The sequence below is a fragment of the Equus asinus genome, chromosome 13 (genome assembly GCF_041296235.1).
Source record: "Equus asinus isolate D_3611 breed Donkey chromosome 13, EquAss-T2T_v2, whole genome shotgun sequence".
In the NCBI taxonomy this organism is placed as follows: Eukaryota; Metazoa; Chordata; class Mammalia; order Perissodactyla; family Equidae; genus Equus; species Equus asinus.
The window spans coordinates 47,180,254-47,196,058 of NC_091802.1; the positions used below are offsets into that span (position 1 = coordinate 47,180,254).

General features: G+C 46.7%; 1 protein-coding gene across 5 annotated transcripts in view; it reads right to left on the reverse strand.

Annotated features, from left to right (window-relative positions):
* Positions 1-4,192: 4,192 nt before the first annotated feature.
* Positions 4,193-15,805, reverse strand: part of PECAM1 (platelet and endothelial cell adhesion molecule 1) — a 57,629-nt gene continuing 46,016 nt past the window's right edge. For 3 of the 5 annotated variants that reach the window (XM_070482056.1, XM_070482054.1, XM_014847987.3), the window contains 2 exons: positions 9,986-10,008; positions 4,193-5,229 (listed from right to left, as the gene is read on the reverse strand). In XM_070482056.1, the coding sequence (XP_070338157.1) occupies positions 5,200-5,229; positions 9,986-10,008 (53 nt within the window). In that variant the 3' untranslated portion in view covers positions 4,193-5,199. The remainder of the gene's footprint in view (positions 5,230-9,985; positions 10,009-15,805) is intronic. The other 2 variants (XM_070482055.1, XM_014847986.3) reach the window with 1 other exon arrangement.

The following is a 15,805-nucleotide window of genomic DNA, read 5'->3' on the forward strand; positions in this document are numbered from 1 at the left end:
GAAAATATTCCATGCATTGGCACTCAAAATAAATAACCAGGAATAAAAAACTCATCCTATAAATATAAGAAATACATAAACTTCAGTACTGTATCATGGCCAATTGATTGCAGAAGAGGGAGAAACAGAAAAGATGAAAGGGAGGAGAAAAAGGAAGGGAAGGAGGAAGCAGGGAAAGGATGAGAGGGAGGGAGAACTTTGAAGAAGGTCAGAGAAAGAAACACAAGAATATTTCAGAAGCACAAGAGAGCAAAGCACAGTGAGAGAACGTCAGATTGAGAAAGCGCAAACGACTGTTCTTTGAAGGTAAATCCCTGTTGCCACAGCTTTCTATTTACATGAGCATCTTAGAAACATGGAAAGTCAGAGCTGCAAGGATATGGACTCTTCTTGTCCAATTCCCCATGTAGTCGGTTGAACAGTGTGCGCCGCCCCCCGCCCCCGCAATTCCCGTCTACCTGGAACCTTGGAACGTGAGTTTATTTGGAAATAGGGTCTTTGCAGATGTAATTAGTTCAGATAAGGTTATACTGGATTAGGGTGAGCCTTAAATCCAATGACTGGTGCCTTTATGAGAAGGCCGTCTGAAGTCTACGTGAAGGCCACGTTTGAACTACTGAAGATTTGAGTAGAAGGAAAATGAGATGCACATACATGAGGAACAAGGCCATGTGGTGACAGAGGCAGGGATTCGAGTGACACACGTGCAAGCCAAGGGACACCAAGGGCCGCCAGCAACCACCACAAACTAAAAGAGGCAAGGAAGGAATCATTTTTTTTTCTTCTTCTCTCCAAGCCCCCCAGTACACAGTTGTATATTCTATTTGTGGGTCCTTCTGGTTGTGCTGCGTGGGATGCCGCCTCAGCATGGCTTGATAAGCTGTGCCACGTCGGTGCCCAGGATCCGAACCGGCGAAACCCTGGGCTGCCACAGCAGAGTGTGCAAACTTAACCGCTCAGCCACGGGGCTGGCCCCGGAAGGAATCTTCCTCAGAGACTTTGGAGAGAGTGTGGTCCTCCTGACACCTTAATTTTGGACTTCCAGCCTCCAGAGCAGTGGGAGAATAAACGTCTGTTGTTTCAAGTCAGTTAAGCCATAGTTTGTGGTAATTTGGAAGGGCAGCCCTAGGACACTAACACACCTTCTTCTGCAGGAGAAGAACCCCAGAACGTGTGACATCTCCCAGATCTCAGCGTCAACTGGTAGCCAATCTCCCATTCCAACTTGCCTTTTAGTTTTCTTTAAGAATTTTACAGCATCCTTCATCCTCTGCGAACATGGAAATAATTTTTCTCTTCTATTGTCAAAGTTCATTTTGAAATAAAGATTCATTTCCCATTGAATTACAAAAGCACGATGGAGGCTTTAGACATCCTTCAGACCATGAAGTTTTCAGTAAATGTACTGCCTATTCCTTCAGTGTCCCCAAACAGTCTGAGAGCTTAACACCCTTGAGAGGTGAGGGCTGTCTCTTCCTACCACTGAAATCATCATTCATTTCTTTATTCTGAGCAATTTTTTCAAGGCAAGCCAAGTCCCTCTGGACATATTGGACTTAAAACTCTCCATAAAGTAGACCCTTTGATAAGAAATGAGTTAACCACCCTATTTGGGTTTTCAACTGACGTTAAATCAAATGGAGACTATATGAGTTTTTAATTATTTCATAGTCCTTAACCCTTTTTTGGATCATGTCTCTGAGAAACTGAAGACTACGGACTCTTTCCCCAAAAACTGTGTACTCACAACTTTTTGCATCTACTCTCAGGGGGTTCACAGACAACATGCCCTAACCCCGTCCTTCAACCTGTGGACCCAGCTCTGGAGACTGTCTTCCTCCAGTTCACCTTTTCACTTGAGTTACATGGTGTAAGCAAGGGCTGAATCCGGCCTATGGCAGAGATTTTCTCTCCAACATGTTGATGATACTGGTGGAGAATCCCCAGAACAATTGTGCTCTGGAACTGAGTTCTTACTGAGCAATTTTCAGGGATCTTCTCCTTAAGACTCCCAAAGACCAAGTCACGACAACGAGATTCCAGCAGAAATTCCTAGGGGAGAATGGTGGCTTTTTCAAGAGGACTTTTTGAATCCTTTTTGAAAGGACCCGGGGCTGATAGGCTGTCTTCCTGCTTTTCCTTGAGGATGCCATCCTCTCCTTTGCCTCAGGCCCTTAGCACACATTCTCCCTTTGTTGGCCACACTCCTCACCCCAACTTTTCCACCTGGTACCCTCTACCTGCCCTCAGGTCTTTGGTTAAACCCAACATTCTCTTGAACACTTTCTCTGATCCCCCAAAGTCTATGTTAGGAGCCCCTTCTCTGTGCTCCATATGCTTTGAATTTCTCCATCACGGCATTTGTCCTACTGTTGTAATTGGCTCTCTACTCATCTGTATCTCTGCTGGATCGTATGTTCCAGGAAAGCGGGGGCCACGTGATTCTTATAATCTTTCTGCTCCCAACAGTGTCGGGAACACATGGCGTGATGGATACAAACTTGTTGAGTAAACAAATGTAACTGGCTGCTTCAATGGAGGGTTGCTCAACCTTGATACTATTGGCATTTTGAGCTTGATAATTCTTTGTTGTGAGGACTGTCTTGTGCATTGTAGGATATTTAACAGCATCCCTGGCTTCTACCCACCAAAGTCCAATAGCATCCCCACCCAACAGGGTGACCCAACGACAACTAACAGTGTCTCCAGACACTGCCCAGTGACCCCTGGGAGACAAAATGGCCCTGGTAGGAAACCAGTGCTTTACTGAATGGAGCCACTTTGCCCATCTTGAGTCTATGTCAGGCAGTGTGAGTTCAGTTAGTTAATGCTGGGGGGCGCTCAGTATATGCTCATGACATGGGTGGCTGACCTCTTTTGGCTCCTCAGTCGAGGGAAAAAATTCCACTAGGCATTTGCTAAGGAGAGTTGTAAGTCCTTTAAGGATCTATTACAATGTGAGGACACGAGAGGGAGCTCTAACCAATGAGTTCCACTGCTGAGGAAATCGCCTCACCAGGAAATGGTGCCTGCAGGCTCCTGTTAAGCGATGAGCTCCAGCTCAGATGCTTGGTTATGCAGGCAGGTTATAGGACAGCTGAACTGGGATCCTGGATTTAGATATTTTAGCTGTTAAACCTACTATGAAAGATTCCTGTGGGTGTGGTTTCCTTCTCAGAAATATAGGCAGGAGGAAAAATAATTAGAAACCCACTCATGCTTGATAATTAAATCATAAGAAGTAGGAACAAGGTCTTCCCAGCTTCCACAGCAATGGCCCTGCTCTGGAAGCTGCAAGGGACTGAGGGGTTGACACTGGGCTCTGGGCTCTTCGTCAAATCATCAACACCTCGACTATCAGTCTTGAAGGTCATTAGAGATCATCTAATCCTTTGCTTCCAACCTGAGTCTGTGGCCCTGAAAACAAGGAAATTGTATGACACAACTTTGTGTATGTGAGTCCATCGCTTTCACCATATTTTCAAAGGAATCTAAACCCTCCAAATGTTAAGAACCATTAGTCTAATCTCCTCATTTCAGCGGTGAAGAATCTGAAGCTCAGAGGTTAAGATGCTCCTTTGCGTTTCTGCAGCTGGAATCTGGCAGAGCCAGGACACACACTCACACCTCGCTCTGCCTTCAGGCCCAGTGCAGAGGGTGCTCTGATGGGGACCCAGCCTGTAGGGCAGTGAGATCTGGTCTGAGGCCACTGGGGAGGGTGGCTCCTGTGGCTTGGGGCAGGGGGAGGGTGCTTTGCCGTAGGGTTGCCAGATAAAATATAGGATGCCTAGTTAAATCTGAATTTCAGATGAGTACTTGTGTAGTATAAGTATGTCCCAAACATTACCTGGGGGCATACTTAGACTCAAAAATTATTCGTTTATCTGAAATTCAAACTTAATTGGGCATCCTGGCTTTTGGGGCGTTTTGTTGGTTTTTTTGCTCAGTCTGACAACCCTCTCTGCCAGGGACAGCCTAGAGGACTTCAGCTGGGAAACAAACACTGAAGACCAGTCAGTGGATGTTGAATGGATAATGAAGGCCACTCATAGGCCCTTGGCCTGTGAGTCTCAGCCCACTGATGACACCTGTGTGGTGTTCTCCGTGACTTCAGAAGGCCTGAGGAGTCCTCAAGCACTACAAATATTCTACATGCACATGGCCTCTCAGAAGATGACATTTCACAGGTCTGTGAAGAGTAAAGATCAAATTTATTTAATACAACACCCCACAGGGTCCCTGCAGCCGTGTCTCTGAGGTGGACAGGGGAAGTGGTTTCGCTTAGGTGTGCTCACTAGTGAAATTCCACCACAAAATGGCCACAGCCCCTCGTCCACCCACTCAAGACACGATCAGAAACATCTTAAGACCTCAGGAGACCATTTCTTTAGCAAAGAATAAATAAAAAAAAATTAGTAAGAAAAATAGGCATTTCATTTTTCTATTAAAAACAATATTTGCTGTAGGCCACCATATTCCTGTCTTTCAGCCTTCAGTAAGGTAGAGGAAAAGAAAGAGAGGGTATAGAAAAACAGCTTAAGAACATCTGTGCTTTGTCCAACTTCATTTTCTATTTTGTGCATTGCCCGGAATGAACCGTGTCTTCAAGTCGGCATCTAAAGGGGTCACTCTCAAGCAGCTTTGTTTTTCCATTTGTGGTGGGTGAGGTCATAGAGGGGACAGGGTGCAGCCGTCTGGTCAGTGCTGTGCACTTCCAGAAACAAAGACTACCCAGAACCACAGGCCTTTGAAGGACCAAAGGCAAAGAGAAAAACTAGCCTCTAAGCCAGGCCATTTGCTAGAAGTGGTTGACTACAAAACAAAAACAGGTTTCTGTGTATGAGGGTGCTTGGAAAAGTTCTTTATCTCTGTACAAGACAAAATATTCAAGTTTCGAAATATCCCAATGGCCTGTTTACTCTGAACCTCCTTCTGCTGCTCTTCACTCCTGAGGATGCTCCAACTTGGTGAGAGGTGGGCCGTGTTGGAAATTAACCAGCCCCTATGCATCTCTTTATATCCAGCATAACTGTAGTAAGATGGATTTACAAACTGGTGACTTGGTCTGAGGAATTGCTTTGTTCAGTGGGAGCAGGGCAGGTTCATAAATAAGTGCACAGAGCTCTTGGAACACAGGAATCATCTGCTCTTCTTGGAATATGGATGTCTTCCCAGGGAGGAGCATCTGCTCTTGCAGTCCTAAGTTCCATCAAGGGAGCCTTCCGTTCTCTGTAGTGACAAGAGACAAGACAAGCCATGGTCACATACTTCAGGACTCAAGACTGGCCTGATGGATAAATACGCAAAATTGCAGACAGCTCTTCTCAAAGGAACTCCAAAGCAGTGCTGTCATCCACTGGTACCCCTACCCTGCTGGGACAGCTCCTGCCACACTCATTTCTCCCTTCGCTCCGTGCTTACTCTGCTCCACTCCCCATACACACGTTGTACATCAGGCTATCAACCAACTCCATTAAGCACGCACTGTGCACCCAGCACCACGTCCCATGGGCTCTACACTTACCCACAGAGGAAGACTAGTAAAGTTAAGAAAGACCTGGCTTCTTGTTCCAGCTCTGCCTCTAAAATGAGAGGAACCTTCTCTAGGTCTGTTTTTTAATTTTAAACATGAAGGAATGAAGTCAAATGATAAAACTTAAATGTTTTAAAATTATGTGATTCTGCCTTAAAAAGGATTGAAATTCTGAGACATTTCAACATGCATAAACCTTGAAAATGTCACGCTAAGCAAAATAAGCCAGACACAAAAGAAACAAATTCTGTATGATTCCACTTATATGAGGTACCCAGAGTAGTCAAATTTGTAGAGACAGAAAGCAGAATAGTGGCTGCTGGGGCCTGGGGGTAAGGGGAAGTTAGTGTTTAATGGGGACAGAGTTTTGGTTTGGAATGGTGAAAAAGTTCTGCGGGTAGATGGTGGTGATGGTTGTGCAACAATGGCAGTGTACTTAATGTCACCGAAGTGTACACTTAAAAATGGTTAAAGTGGTAAATTTTATGTTGTATATGTTTCAGCACAATAAAAAAATTTTAAAAAAAGATTCCATATGCTGTCTCATAGTGTTTTCTAAATGCTTCATAAGGTATCTGTGTCACCTACCATCAGTGACCAGACCCCCATCTGACCCAGGCACTGTTCTCTACGCTGGGGATGCAAGAACCTGCCCCCCAAAATTTTATATCCTCCCAATTATTGACAAACAATGCTACCATGAAGTAGAAGGTGGAAGAAGTCCTAACAAACTGCAGCAGGAGTTCAGGGCGGGAAGAGGACCAGAGCTGGGCAGCAAGGGAATCACAGAAGGCTTGAGGGAAGTGACTCTGGAGCAGCCTCCAAGGTGGGGCAGATTTTGACAAATGGATGGAGCAAGGGGCAAGAGTGGAGCATGCTGGGAAATACTGGAATAGAGGGGCCCTGGGCAATGGTGAGCCCCAAGGGGCAGGCAGCATCTGAGTCCATGACTCTGGACCTTCCGTGAGCACAGGGCACCCTGCTGCAGGTGGAACTTAGGGAGGCAGGAGTGGCAGAAGTTGTGGGGATTAGCCAGGATCTTGGGAACCTGATGGCCGGGCTGGTTGGCTCCCTGAGGTTGGGCTGAGATAGAGCCCCTGTTTCTTCTGGCTCTGCCAGGGAGACTTGGGCAAGCTGACCAAGAGAGCTGTGTTGGCCCCAGAGGGCTGGAGGCCTGCCAACCCTGGCAGCTACACTTGTCCCCAGTTTTTTTGCTCCACCTGGAGGGGTGACCCTGGTGTCCAGCTTTTCTGCAGGCCCCAGACCAAGTCTCTCCTTTTCTAGGGGAAATGAGTGCTTGGGTAGCTGCTGCAGGACCAGCCTCACAGATGGGAAGGGCTGGGCCACTGTCAACTGGGCCTTGGGGATTTTGAAGTAAAGGTTAACATGCTCACATCCAAGGCCTGCGCTTGCTTGTGCTTGACTCAGAGGCCAGCAGTCAGCCACCCAAGTACAGCCATGAAATCGCTCCACCTCTGGCCAGAACATGGTGTGGACGCTCTGAAAGGTCATTTTGCTTCTTACACTCGTGGGATCTCTGCTTCTGGCTTCTAGAATGTGCCCCTTATGAGCACTTTGAATAAGTCAAGTCTGTGCTAAGTGCTCATTTAATCCTTGCGATAATCAGAGGAGGGGGTTTTATTTCCTCAAATGAGGAAACTGAGGCCCTGAAGGGTTAGGAGATCTGCCCAAAGTGACATGGCTAGTAAATGTCTAGTTAGGGAGAAGTCAAGTGTTAATGTGGATCTCTGATTCCTAAGTCAAAGCCCGGCTTTGGTTGAATCCTGTGCCTTGGATAAGCAACTGCTACATCCCCCCCCCCCCATGTGACAGGGGCATTTTAGGGCCAACTAAGGTAAATTCCCCATCCATACCCCATACTGCCAGAGTGTTTGATGAAAAGAACTTTAGAATAGATAATCAACTAGGTTTTATATGGTAGTTTGAAGTTTGCAAAGTACTCTGCATATGTGTTTCTTGTTTAACCCTTAAGAAACTCCTAATGGATAGCTATTACTGTTTTTGTTGTTGTCATCATCATCTCCACTTTACAGATTGGGAAGCTTAGGCTTGAGGAAGGCAGGCTCACCCAAAAAATGGCTAGACAGCTGGAATTCACCCTCTAGTCTCTTGATCCCAACTCCTGAGCAGTTCCCATTGCAGCCCAGCTGCCTGCTGGCTCCCAGGAGCGGGGGAGGTGAGATGTAACTGGGAATTGCCTTTTTTTTAGTAAGAAGGCAAGGTTCTTTCCAAGATCCTGAGGCCCACGCAGGTCCAGATTCACCTCTTTCACTTAAGTACAGGGTGTTCTCTTTCACGTTATCTGTCTGCCTGGGCCACAAACACGATTTATAAACAAGGCAAAAATGGCAGAGGAAAAATGAAGTCAGAATGTGCCATTGAAGCAAGTCAAACAATACTAAATTAGTATTTGGCGAAGTGGCTATCTCATTGTTAAGATATTTCCTCCAATATGTTTTCAGAAGCAACGGCCATTAAACAACTGGGAATGATCGCCAGGTTTGATTTCAGGAAGGAAATCCCCTCCCATTTCCCTGCTGGGCAATTCAATTAATTTTCTCCTGACCCTCACCAGCTGATTATTAGGCAAACTATACCTGCTTATTTTATAAACAAAATGCATTTGCTTAAAGATTCAAAATCTCTTTCCCAATGGTTGGGAACCCCTGTGCTCCTGTCAAAAGGCTATATTATTTTGTGGGGCAGGACTAGCCGTGGGTGAGCTCTCAGGAGCATCCTGGGAGCAGACTTCTGGGCTCATAGGCCAGCTGCTGGGGAAAGGGAAAGGTCTGTCTGTCCTAGAGCTTGGAGCCTTTGTCCAGAGAGACCATTGGATTGAAGACAAAGTAAATAAGTCAGTCCTACAGGTCCAGCAGACCCGCCTCGGGTGGATACAGCCATATTGACTGCAGTGGCAGAACATCTCTTTACCTGGGTCTCACTCTGCTCATGGAGCAAAGTACTCACTTTCTACTCACAAGGCCATGACAGCTGCGGCAGTGACTTCACTTCTTGGAGGGAGGATTGTATCGTGGACTGGCCAGGGAGTCTGGAGACCTGGGTTCTAGTCCTGGCTCTGCTATTAACTAGCTGGGTGACCCTGGACAAGCTTCTGCCAATTCAGGCCTTGATTTTCTCACCCATAAATTGGGCTCCCTGCCCTTCCAATGCAACAGTCTCTGATTTCAGGAGTCTGAGTGGATTTAGGCTAGAAAAAGACATTCAATTCATTCTTCTTTTCCTTAAATTGATAGCTTTCCTCTATAAAAAGAATGTCAGTGGCTTCCTGTCCGTCAGAGGCATAATGAGTTCCCTGTTTTACAAGAATTCAGACTTGGGCAAAACAAAGGAAGCCAGGGGCCCATTGGAAGGGGTAACAGCAATCTTGCTCAAAATTCTTCCCAGATCTTAAAGAAGTAGTTTATGAGACAAATTCCTCATTTCTTAAGATACAAGCTCCCAGTTAGTTAACTCCTAGACTGCTGGGTAGCTCATAATGAGGTTGGGAGTAGGAAGCGGGGGTCTTTGCAAAGATTTGAACATGAACCTCTGCATTTCTTTTAAACATCCCCATCTGCCAAGTAGCAGCTTCCTAAATCCTCTACTTCCTACAGAATGAAAGTGTTGGAGTCTTTCACATGCAAGCTCTAACTTACCTTTCTCTATCACTTGTTACTGTCACCCTCTTCTCCTCCCATTCTGAGCTGCCTTAAACTGCTCCGTCACTCACATTTTTACTTTTGCTGATATTTCTACCTGGATGCTGCTGTAATCCCACTCACTCTTCACAGCCTATCCAGATGACCCCTCCCTGGTGAAGAGACCGCTAACCAGGCGGAATGAGGCGCCTCTCTTCTGTATTCCCACAGTCTCTGGTGGACCTCTCATCGCCTTGCTTTCTCATCAGTGATAACTCATCTGATTCCCTCATTGGGTCAAGGACCTTGAGTGTCCCCTGCTGCAGAGGGCCTGGTATGTAAAGGAGACTGGTATATGTTCTCGAAGTTGACATGAGCTGTCAGATGCTTCGCTCCTCCAAGCATACCCCCGGAATCCGCCTCACTTCCCAAGACTGCACCCTGGACTAGGAGGAAATGCGTACTTTGTTCATCTGGAGTTGAGTGACCGAGATTCCCACTCCTATGGGGGGATTTCCAGGGTCTCCCTTCAGATGAGGGCTGAGATGTAATGATGGAAACAGTGGGAGAGAATATTCAAAATCACAGCTGGCCCAGAAAACCCGGCTAAGCCTGATGACCAAACCTCCAAGAGCCCAGGCTAATCAGAGGAGCCCAGGGACCCTGGGCTAACACAGAGGAGGCCAGCACAGGTGAGTAATTAGTGAGAATGCAGAACCTGGGTGAGTCTGGAAATGTTTCACTGTTCAATGGACTAGTTTAAAAAAATAATGTTTATGAAACGTGTACTTACAGAATATCTGTTTTCCACGAAATCTGCAAAACAAAGGATAACATGGAGGTGAGCAACGCACAGAGCACGGGTTAGGCTCCCCACCCCCAGCATCTCAGGGGCTGGCGGCGGGGGGAGTCGGGGGGACTGCAGGGGGCATGGGAGTGGGGGTACAGGAGGAGACTCCAAAGCCGCAAGCTCGCTGGGTGCCCAGGTTTATGGCTCCTCTGCCCACAGACAGCTTCTCCTGGGCCCTGTAGCTCCATGTGACGAGCATATAAAGTCCCTGGCAGCTCATGTGACATTTTAAACAGTTAAAAAAAATACCAACACATGTTATTTTTGGAAAAAACTGAAAACTACAGAAAAGTAGAAAATAGTAGATAAAAATTCTCTCTTCAAACCCTCTTGATGCTTTTGGCTTCATTTTCTACTATGAGAAGGTTTTTTTTTTGAGTTATAATTATACAGTATATGCCATTTTACAGCAGATTCTTTTCACGGAACATGATTTTCTAAACATTTTCTGGTACCTTCTTAAACATAATTGTTAGTAGCTGCATAATAATCATTAAAAAGATGTGCAATTGTTTACTTAACCACTTCCTTATTTTAAAAATTTAGGTTCTTTCCAAATTTTTGCTATTTTAAATAATGCTGCCAGTATCCTTTTTGGGAACAAAGCTATTTCCATATTTCATACTAGTTTTCCATCCCCAGGAGTGGGATCAACGGAGCAGAAGGTATAAACCTCGTCAATGCTCTTGGCATATATGGCCCAAGTGCTGTCTGAAGGGCGGGACCACCACATCTCCTTCCCCTGGGAATCCGCATCTCAACTGTCCAGAGGCCACACCGTCTTCTGGCCAGAGAGCATGCTGGGACTGACTGGCCCTGCCAGCCTGTAATGGTGAAATGACCCTGGCCAAATGTCAGGAAGATGTCAGTGAGGGTGAGATAGGCCAAGGAGAACAGGAGACATTGGTTGAAGGTGAGTGATCCCTGCCTGTGTTAGTTAGAGGTGGTTTTACTACAAGAAGCAAGAGAGGGGTGTGGCTTGCCCTTTTGGACTGGACCAGACCCCCACTAATAGCAGAGTTTCTGAATGGGTAGTGGCCCACACATTGGGGCCGATTCCCCTAACAGTTCACTATGATATAGTCGTGAAAACAGAGAAGGCTCAGGGACCTCTTGCTGCCTGGGGGAGGCCCCAGAGGAGATTGATGTGGGTACTGGGAGTGGTTGCCATTCTTAAAGATGGTGGAGGTAATGGTGGTGGTGGGAGGGCCATAACCTCTCCCCAACGCCTCGGTCTTTCTAGGGAAGTGCTCCAAGGGGCCTCGGTTTCTATCCAGCTGCCCAAGCTCAAACCTGGTGCCTTCTGACTCTTGGGCAGTCTCAGGCCCCATCTGTCACAACGGGACTCAAAACTCTTCTGTTTCTTTCTTTAACTTAAAAATATCCTGTTTCCACAAGTCCACTTCCCCCTTGAACCCTGTCTTATCACAGCTCCATTGTATGTCCCCTCTAGAGGGAATAGGGCCAGAAGTTCCTAAGGGGCCCCCCTCAGTCCTGGCTGGGCCAGAGGCTGCGTCAAAGGCCAAATGGATGAATCAGCCCAACCACGAAGTCAGGCCATTGTGTAAACTTCCACACATTGAGTGAGGCTGTGGGCAGCACCCCACCCCCAACCCAAATCTGACCTGGGAGGACCCAAAGGACCCCATGCTTCCTGCTCCTCCAGAGCCCCAAGGGCTCTGGAATCAGACGTAAGAGGGAAAGAGCCCCAGGCTGTGTTTCCTAAAGCAACATGAATACGAAATACTAAAATTCAAGTATGCTGATAATACTGATGGAACACCAGTTTATGCACATTCATAGATTTGTTTCTTCTTGATAATGGAGCAACGACCACAAAAATAGAATCTGGTGGGTAGCATCCATTTTTTACATGGAATACTTTTTACCCTCTTCCATTCCGAAGCAGGAAACAGCGCCTTGGGGGCAGGGTTGGCAGTGCCCGCCAGCCTGGCTGGCTCTGGGCCTCTCAGGAAGGGTGGGGACCCTCAAGTGCTCTTCCCTCCCTCCCAGAGGGGACGTGGCAGAGCGGCCTTCTGCTCTTTGGTCCTGTCTCGATGACCAGCCACTCTTGGTATGTTGGATTTCTGCCCCCTTGAGAAGCATCCTGGAAGTCTGAATTCCAGGCAAAGAGAAAGCAGAAGATGGAGGCTGAGTGAGTAGATCCTTTTGTTTTTTGGGTCAGACAGGAAGGTGGGCCCGGTCTGACCCAAAAAACGTAGGCTGGTGTCTAGAGCAGGACTTGGCATCTCTTCCCAGGGCCATAAGTTGTCAGGTGGGATGTGCCTAGAACACCTCCCAAGGTGGGCAGAGGACACGTAAAGAGAAAAACCAGCTCGCTTGTTGGAGGAATTGTAGGAGGTGAATTCCTCTAAACCAGGGTTTCTTTTTTTTTTTTTTCGCTGAGGAAGATTAGCCCTAACATCTGTGCCAGTCTTCCTCTACTTTATATGTGGGTCGCTGCCACAATGTGGCTGATGAGTGGTGTGGGCTCGCGCCCGAGATCTGAACCTGTGAACCGGGGCCGCCAAAGTGGAACACATCGAACTTAACCACTATGCCACAGGGGAGGCCCCTAAACCAGGGTTTCTAGCCAATGGCACTATTGACATTCTGGACTGCATAATTCTTTGTTGCGGGAGTCGTCCTGCACATTGGAAGAAGTTTAGCAGCATCCCTGGCCTCCATCTGTTAGATGCAGTAGCGTCCCTGCTCCCTCCCAAATTACGACAACCAAAAATGTCTCCAGACATTGCCAGGATGTCTCCTGCTTTGAGAACCACAGCTGTGGAAATCTCATCCTAAACCTGAGTTCTTTCATAGGTAAGAACTTGACTGTGTTGCCAATTGTGATAAACCACGTTAGTCTTCTGTCTTAAAAACTGGTATTAATATATGTTAATAGGTTTTGCTTTAGATGAACTGCAAGCTGTTTTACAAAGTACTTTCAGAATAAGCTGGAGCACTGTAAAACTATCAAGCACTGAGGAAAGTTCATTGGAGTAAAGATACAAACTTTCCTGGCTAGCCAGAAATTGCAGTTCACACAAGGCTCAACCTGGTTGAGTGAAGTTGCTGGGCAAGCCACGGACAGCCCTGCAGCTACGCAGAGACTCCCTAGCCAGCCATGATGTCTCTCTTTTAGTTCTTGTCACTAGGAGAACAAGGCAGAGGAAACAAAAATCAAACCTTTCCTTGGATTAATTGGCACCAGTCAGAGAAAGAGGAAGTTGACCGTAGACAGAAGAGAGGTGGGAGGGCTTTGACCCCAGGTCACCCTGCAACCCAGAGCAGCAAAGCTATGAACAGCCTGGGAGGACACCACTGTCTAAACCAGGAGAACTCAGGTGGGTACCAAATTATCCTGCAGCAAGTCCAAAGCTAAAGGGGATGGGAGTAAATTGGTTCTAGTTAAGTGTTAAGAGAAAAAGTTACCAAACTGTAATCTGGTCTACTTACTTTAAACGTTCCCTTCTTTGGACCACATACGTTACTGTTCAGTAAGAGACCAAAAAACAGACTAACTTTCCCATTTCTGATAAGCCATAACAAGAGCTACTATTGCTGACTGGGATTTGCAAATCCTAACCTTAGGCAATAATTGAAAAGAGAATAAGAGAAAAGAGAATAAGAACTTAAAAAACCTCAAGTGCGGGGCTGGCCCGGTGGCGTAGTGGTTGAGTTCACACGCTCTGCTTTGGCAGCCTGGGGTTTGTGGGTTTGGATCCTGGGTGTGGACCTACACACTGCTCATCAAGCCATGCTGTGGCGGTATCCCACATACAAAATAGAAGAAGATTGGCAACAGATGTTAGCTCAGGGATAATCCTTCTCAAACAAAAAGAGGAAGATTGTGCTTGAGCTAACATCTGTTGCCAATCTTCCTCCCCAAAAAAACCCCTCAAGTGCCAAGCTTGCAGATATGTTATAAGGAAATTATCAATTTCTCCATTCCCCTAAGGAGGCTGAAGCTTACTGAGAGGCAAAAACTCTTTCTCAGCCTGCTCTGGCTACGTCCCAGGGCATGCCTTTCCTTCTCCTTAGGCCTCTCTCAATTTGGTCTGTTTCTGATATAATTTTTCTAGTTCTGGGAACCCCTCTCCTTCCCTCCTTAACAGGCAGGGAAAATAAAGCAAGGGATCATCTAACAGCTGGAAAGGGGAAAAGCTCAAAGATCAAGAGGCTTCCTTGCCTTAGGCTAGGAGTTCATTGCTGGGACAAGAAGAAGTTAGTTTGGCTATATGTCAACAAAATAGTAGGCTCCAATGGCACAGCAGACTTGCATGACCCTGGCCATGACCCAGTGGGAGATGCTGAGTTGAAAGAGATGCTCCCTCTTTCTCATTTTATAGAACCCACCTGCCTACCACGGCCTTTGTCCACCCAAGGGCCACACACACACTGAGATGTTCACTCTGTAGCAATTCCACACAGGTCAGGGGCATCTTATTGAGAATTAATGAGAAAGCTAATGCGCAGGGGAGAAGTGAGAGGTGAGGCCCAATCATATAACTTGATTGATCAAACCCCTACTTAGGATGTTTTCCCTTAGGTTCGCAGAACAAAAACCACCCAGGCCCGACTCCAGCTGACATGAATGCAGCAGAAACCCAGTAAGTCAGCCCCTGAGATCCATGACTTAACTCAGATTTGAAGGGAAAACTTGAGAGTCAAGAGCGGGTGCAGGATCAGGATTATTGGCTCCAAGGGACCCAAGGAGTGACTCCCCACCATGTTCAGGGGCATTGGTCTGGAGTGACCAAGACATAGACAAATGACCATCATTTCCAGATGCCAGGACATTGAAACTCTTTGAATGTTATGATTGGAAGGCAACTTAAGATCATTCATTCAACCACCTCCTTTGACAGATAAGCTGAGCATAGTCAAATTCACAGAGACACAAAGCAGAATGGTCATTGCCAGGGGCTGTGGGGAGAATGAGGAGTTGTTGTTTAATGGGTGTGGAGTATCAGTCTGGAAAGATGAAAAAGTGCTGGAGATGATGATGGTGATGGTTGTACAACAATGTGAACAAACTTAGTGCCACTGAAATGTATACTTAAAAATGATTAAAACAGCAAATGTTATTAAAGTTAAAAAAAAAGTGTTATTAAAGTTTAAAAAAAAAATAAAAAAATCCAGCTGAGCTTAGAGCTTAAAGCCAAAATTGCAAAGATCTATTGCCTCCCACGAGATCTTCGACTCTCCTCAGCTGGCAGCCCCCAACCCTCTCTGCAGGGCCCTGGTCCTACTTTGAGCTCTGCCCCGGGGCTGCCCCTTGGAGGCAGGCCTGCCCAATGCCTTTTTGCTTATCTAGAGGAGCAGTTTTCCTTTGTATCACTCAGGGGAAAAGGGGGTTTAAGAGCCAGAACTACGCCCTGTGAGCCATTTCCCAAAATAGCCAGCCCTGAAGTGCTGCCGGTTGGAAGACTGGGAGATGACGGGGAACTAAGAAATTCGCATAGGGAAGAATAGAAAATTAAGAAGGAAAAGGCTAGAAAGACTCTGCACTCAGCCTGCTCCCTGACCTTTCCACAGGCCCACTCCCCACCAGGGCCTTAATTTAATTGTGGGTCACTCCCTCTGCCAACACACACACACAAACACGCACACACACACAGTGTTTCTGGGTTATCTCCGCTGGCCAAGGCTGAGCAATCCCCAGGATTGCTAGGGATTAAAAGAGAATCCACCCTTCAAATGAAAGACAGAGCAGAACCTAGAGTAGTGCAATCAGAAGGAATTTAGAGTATCTAGAAG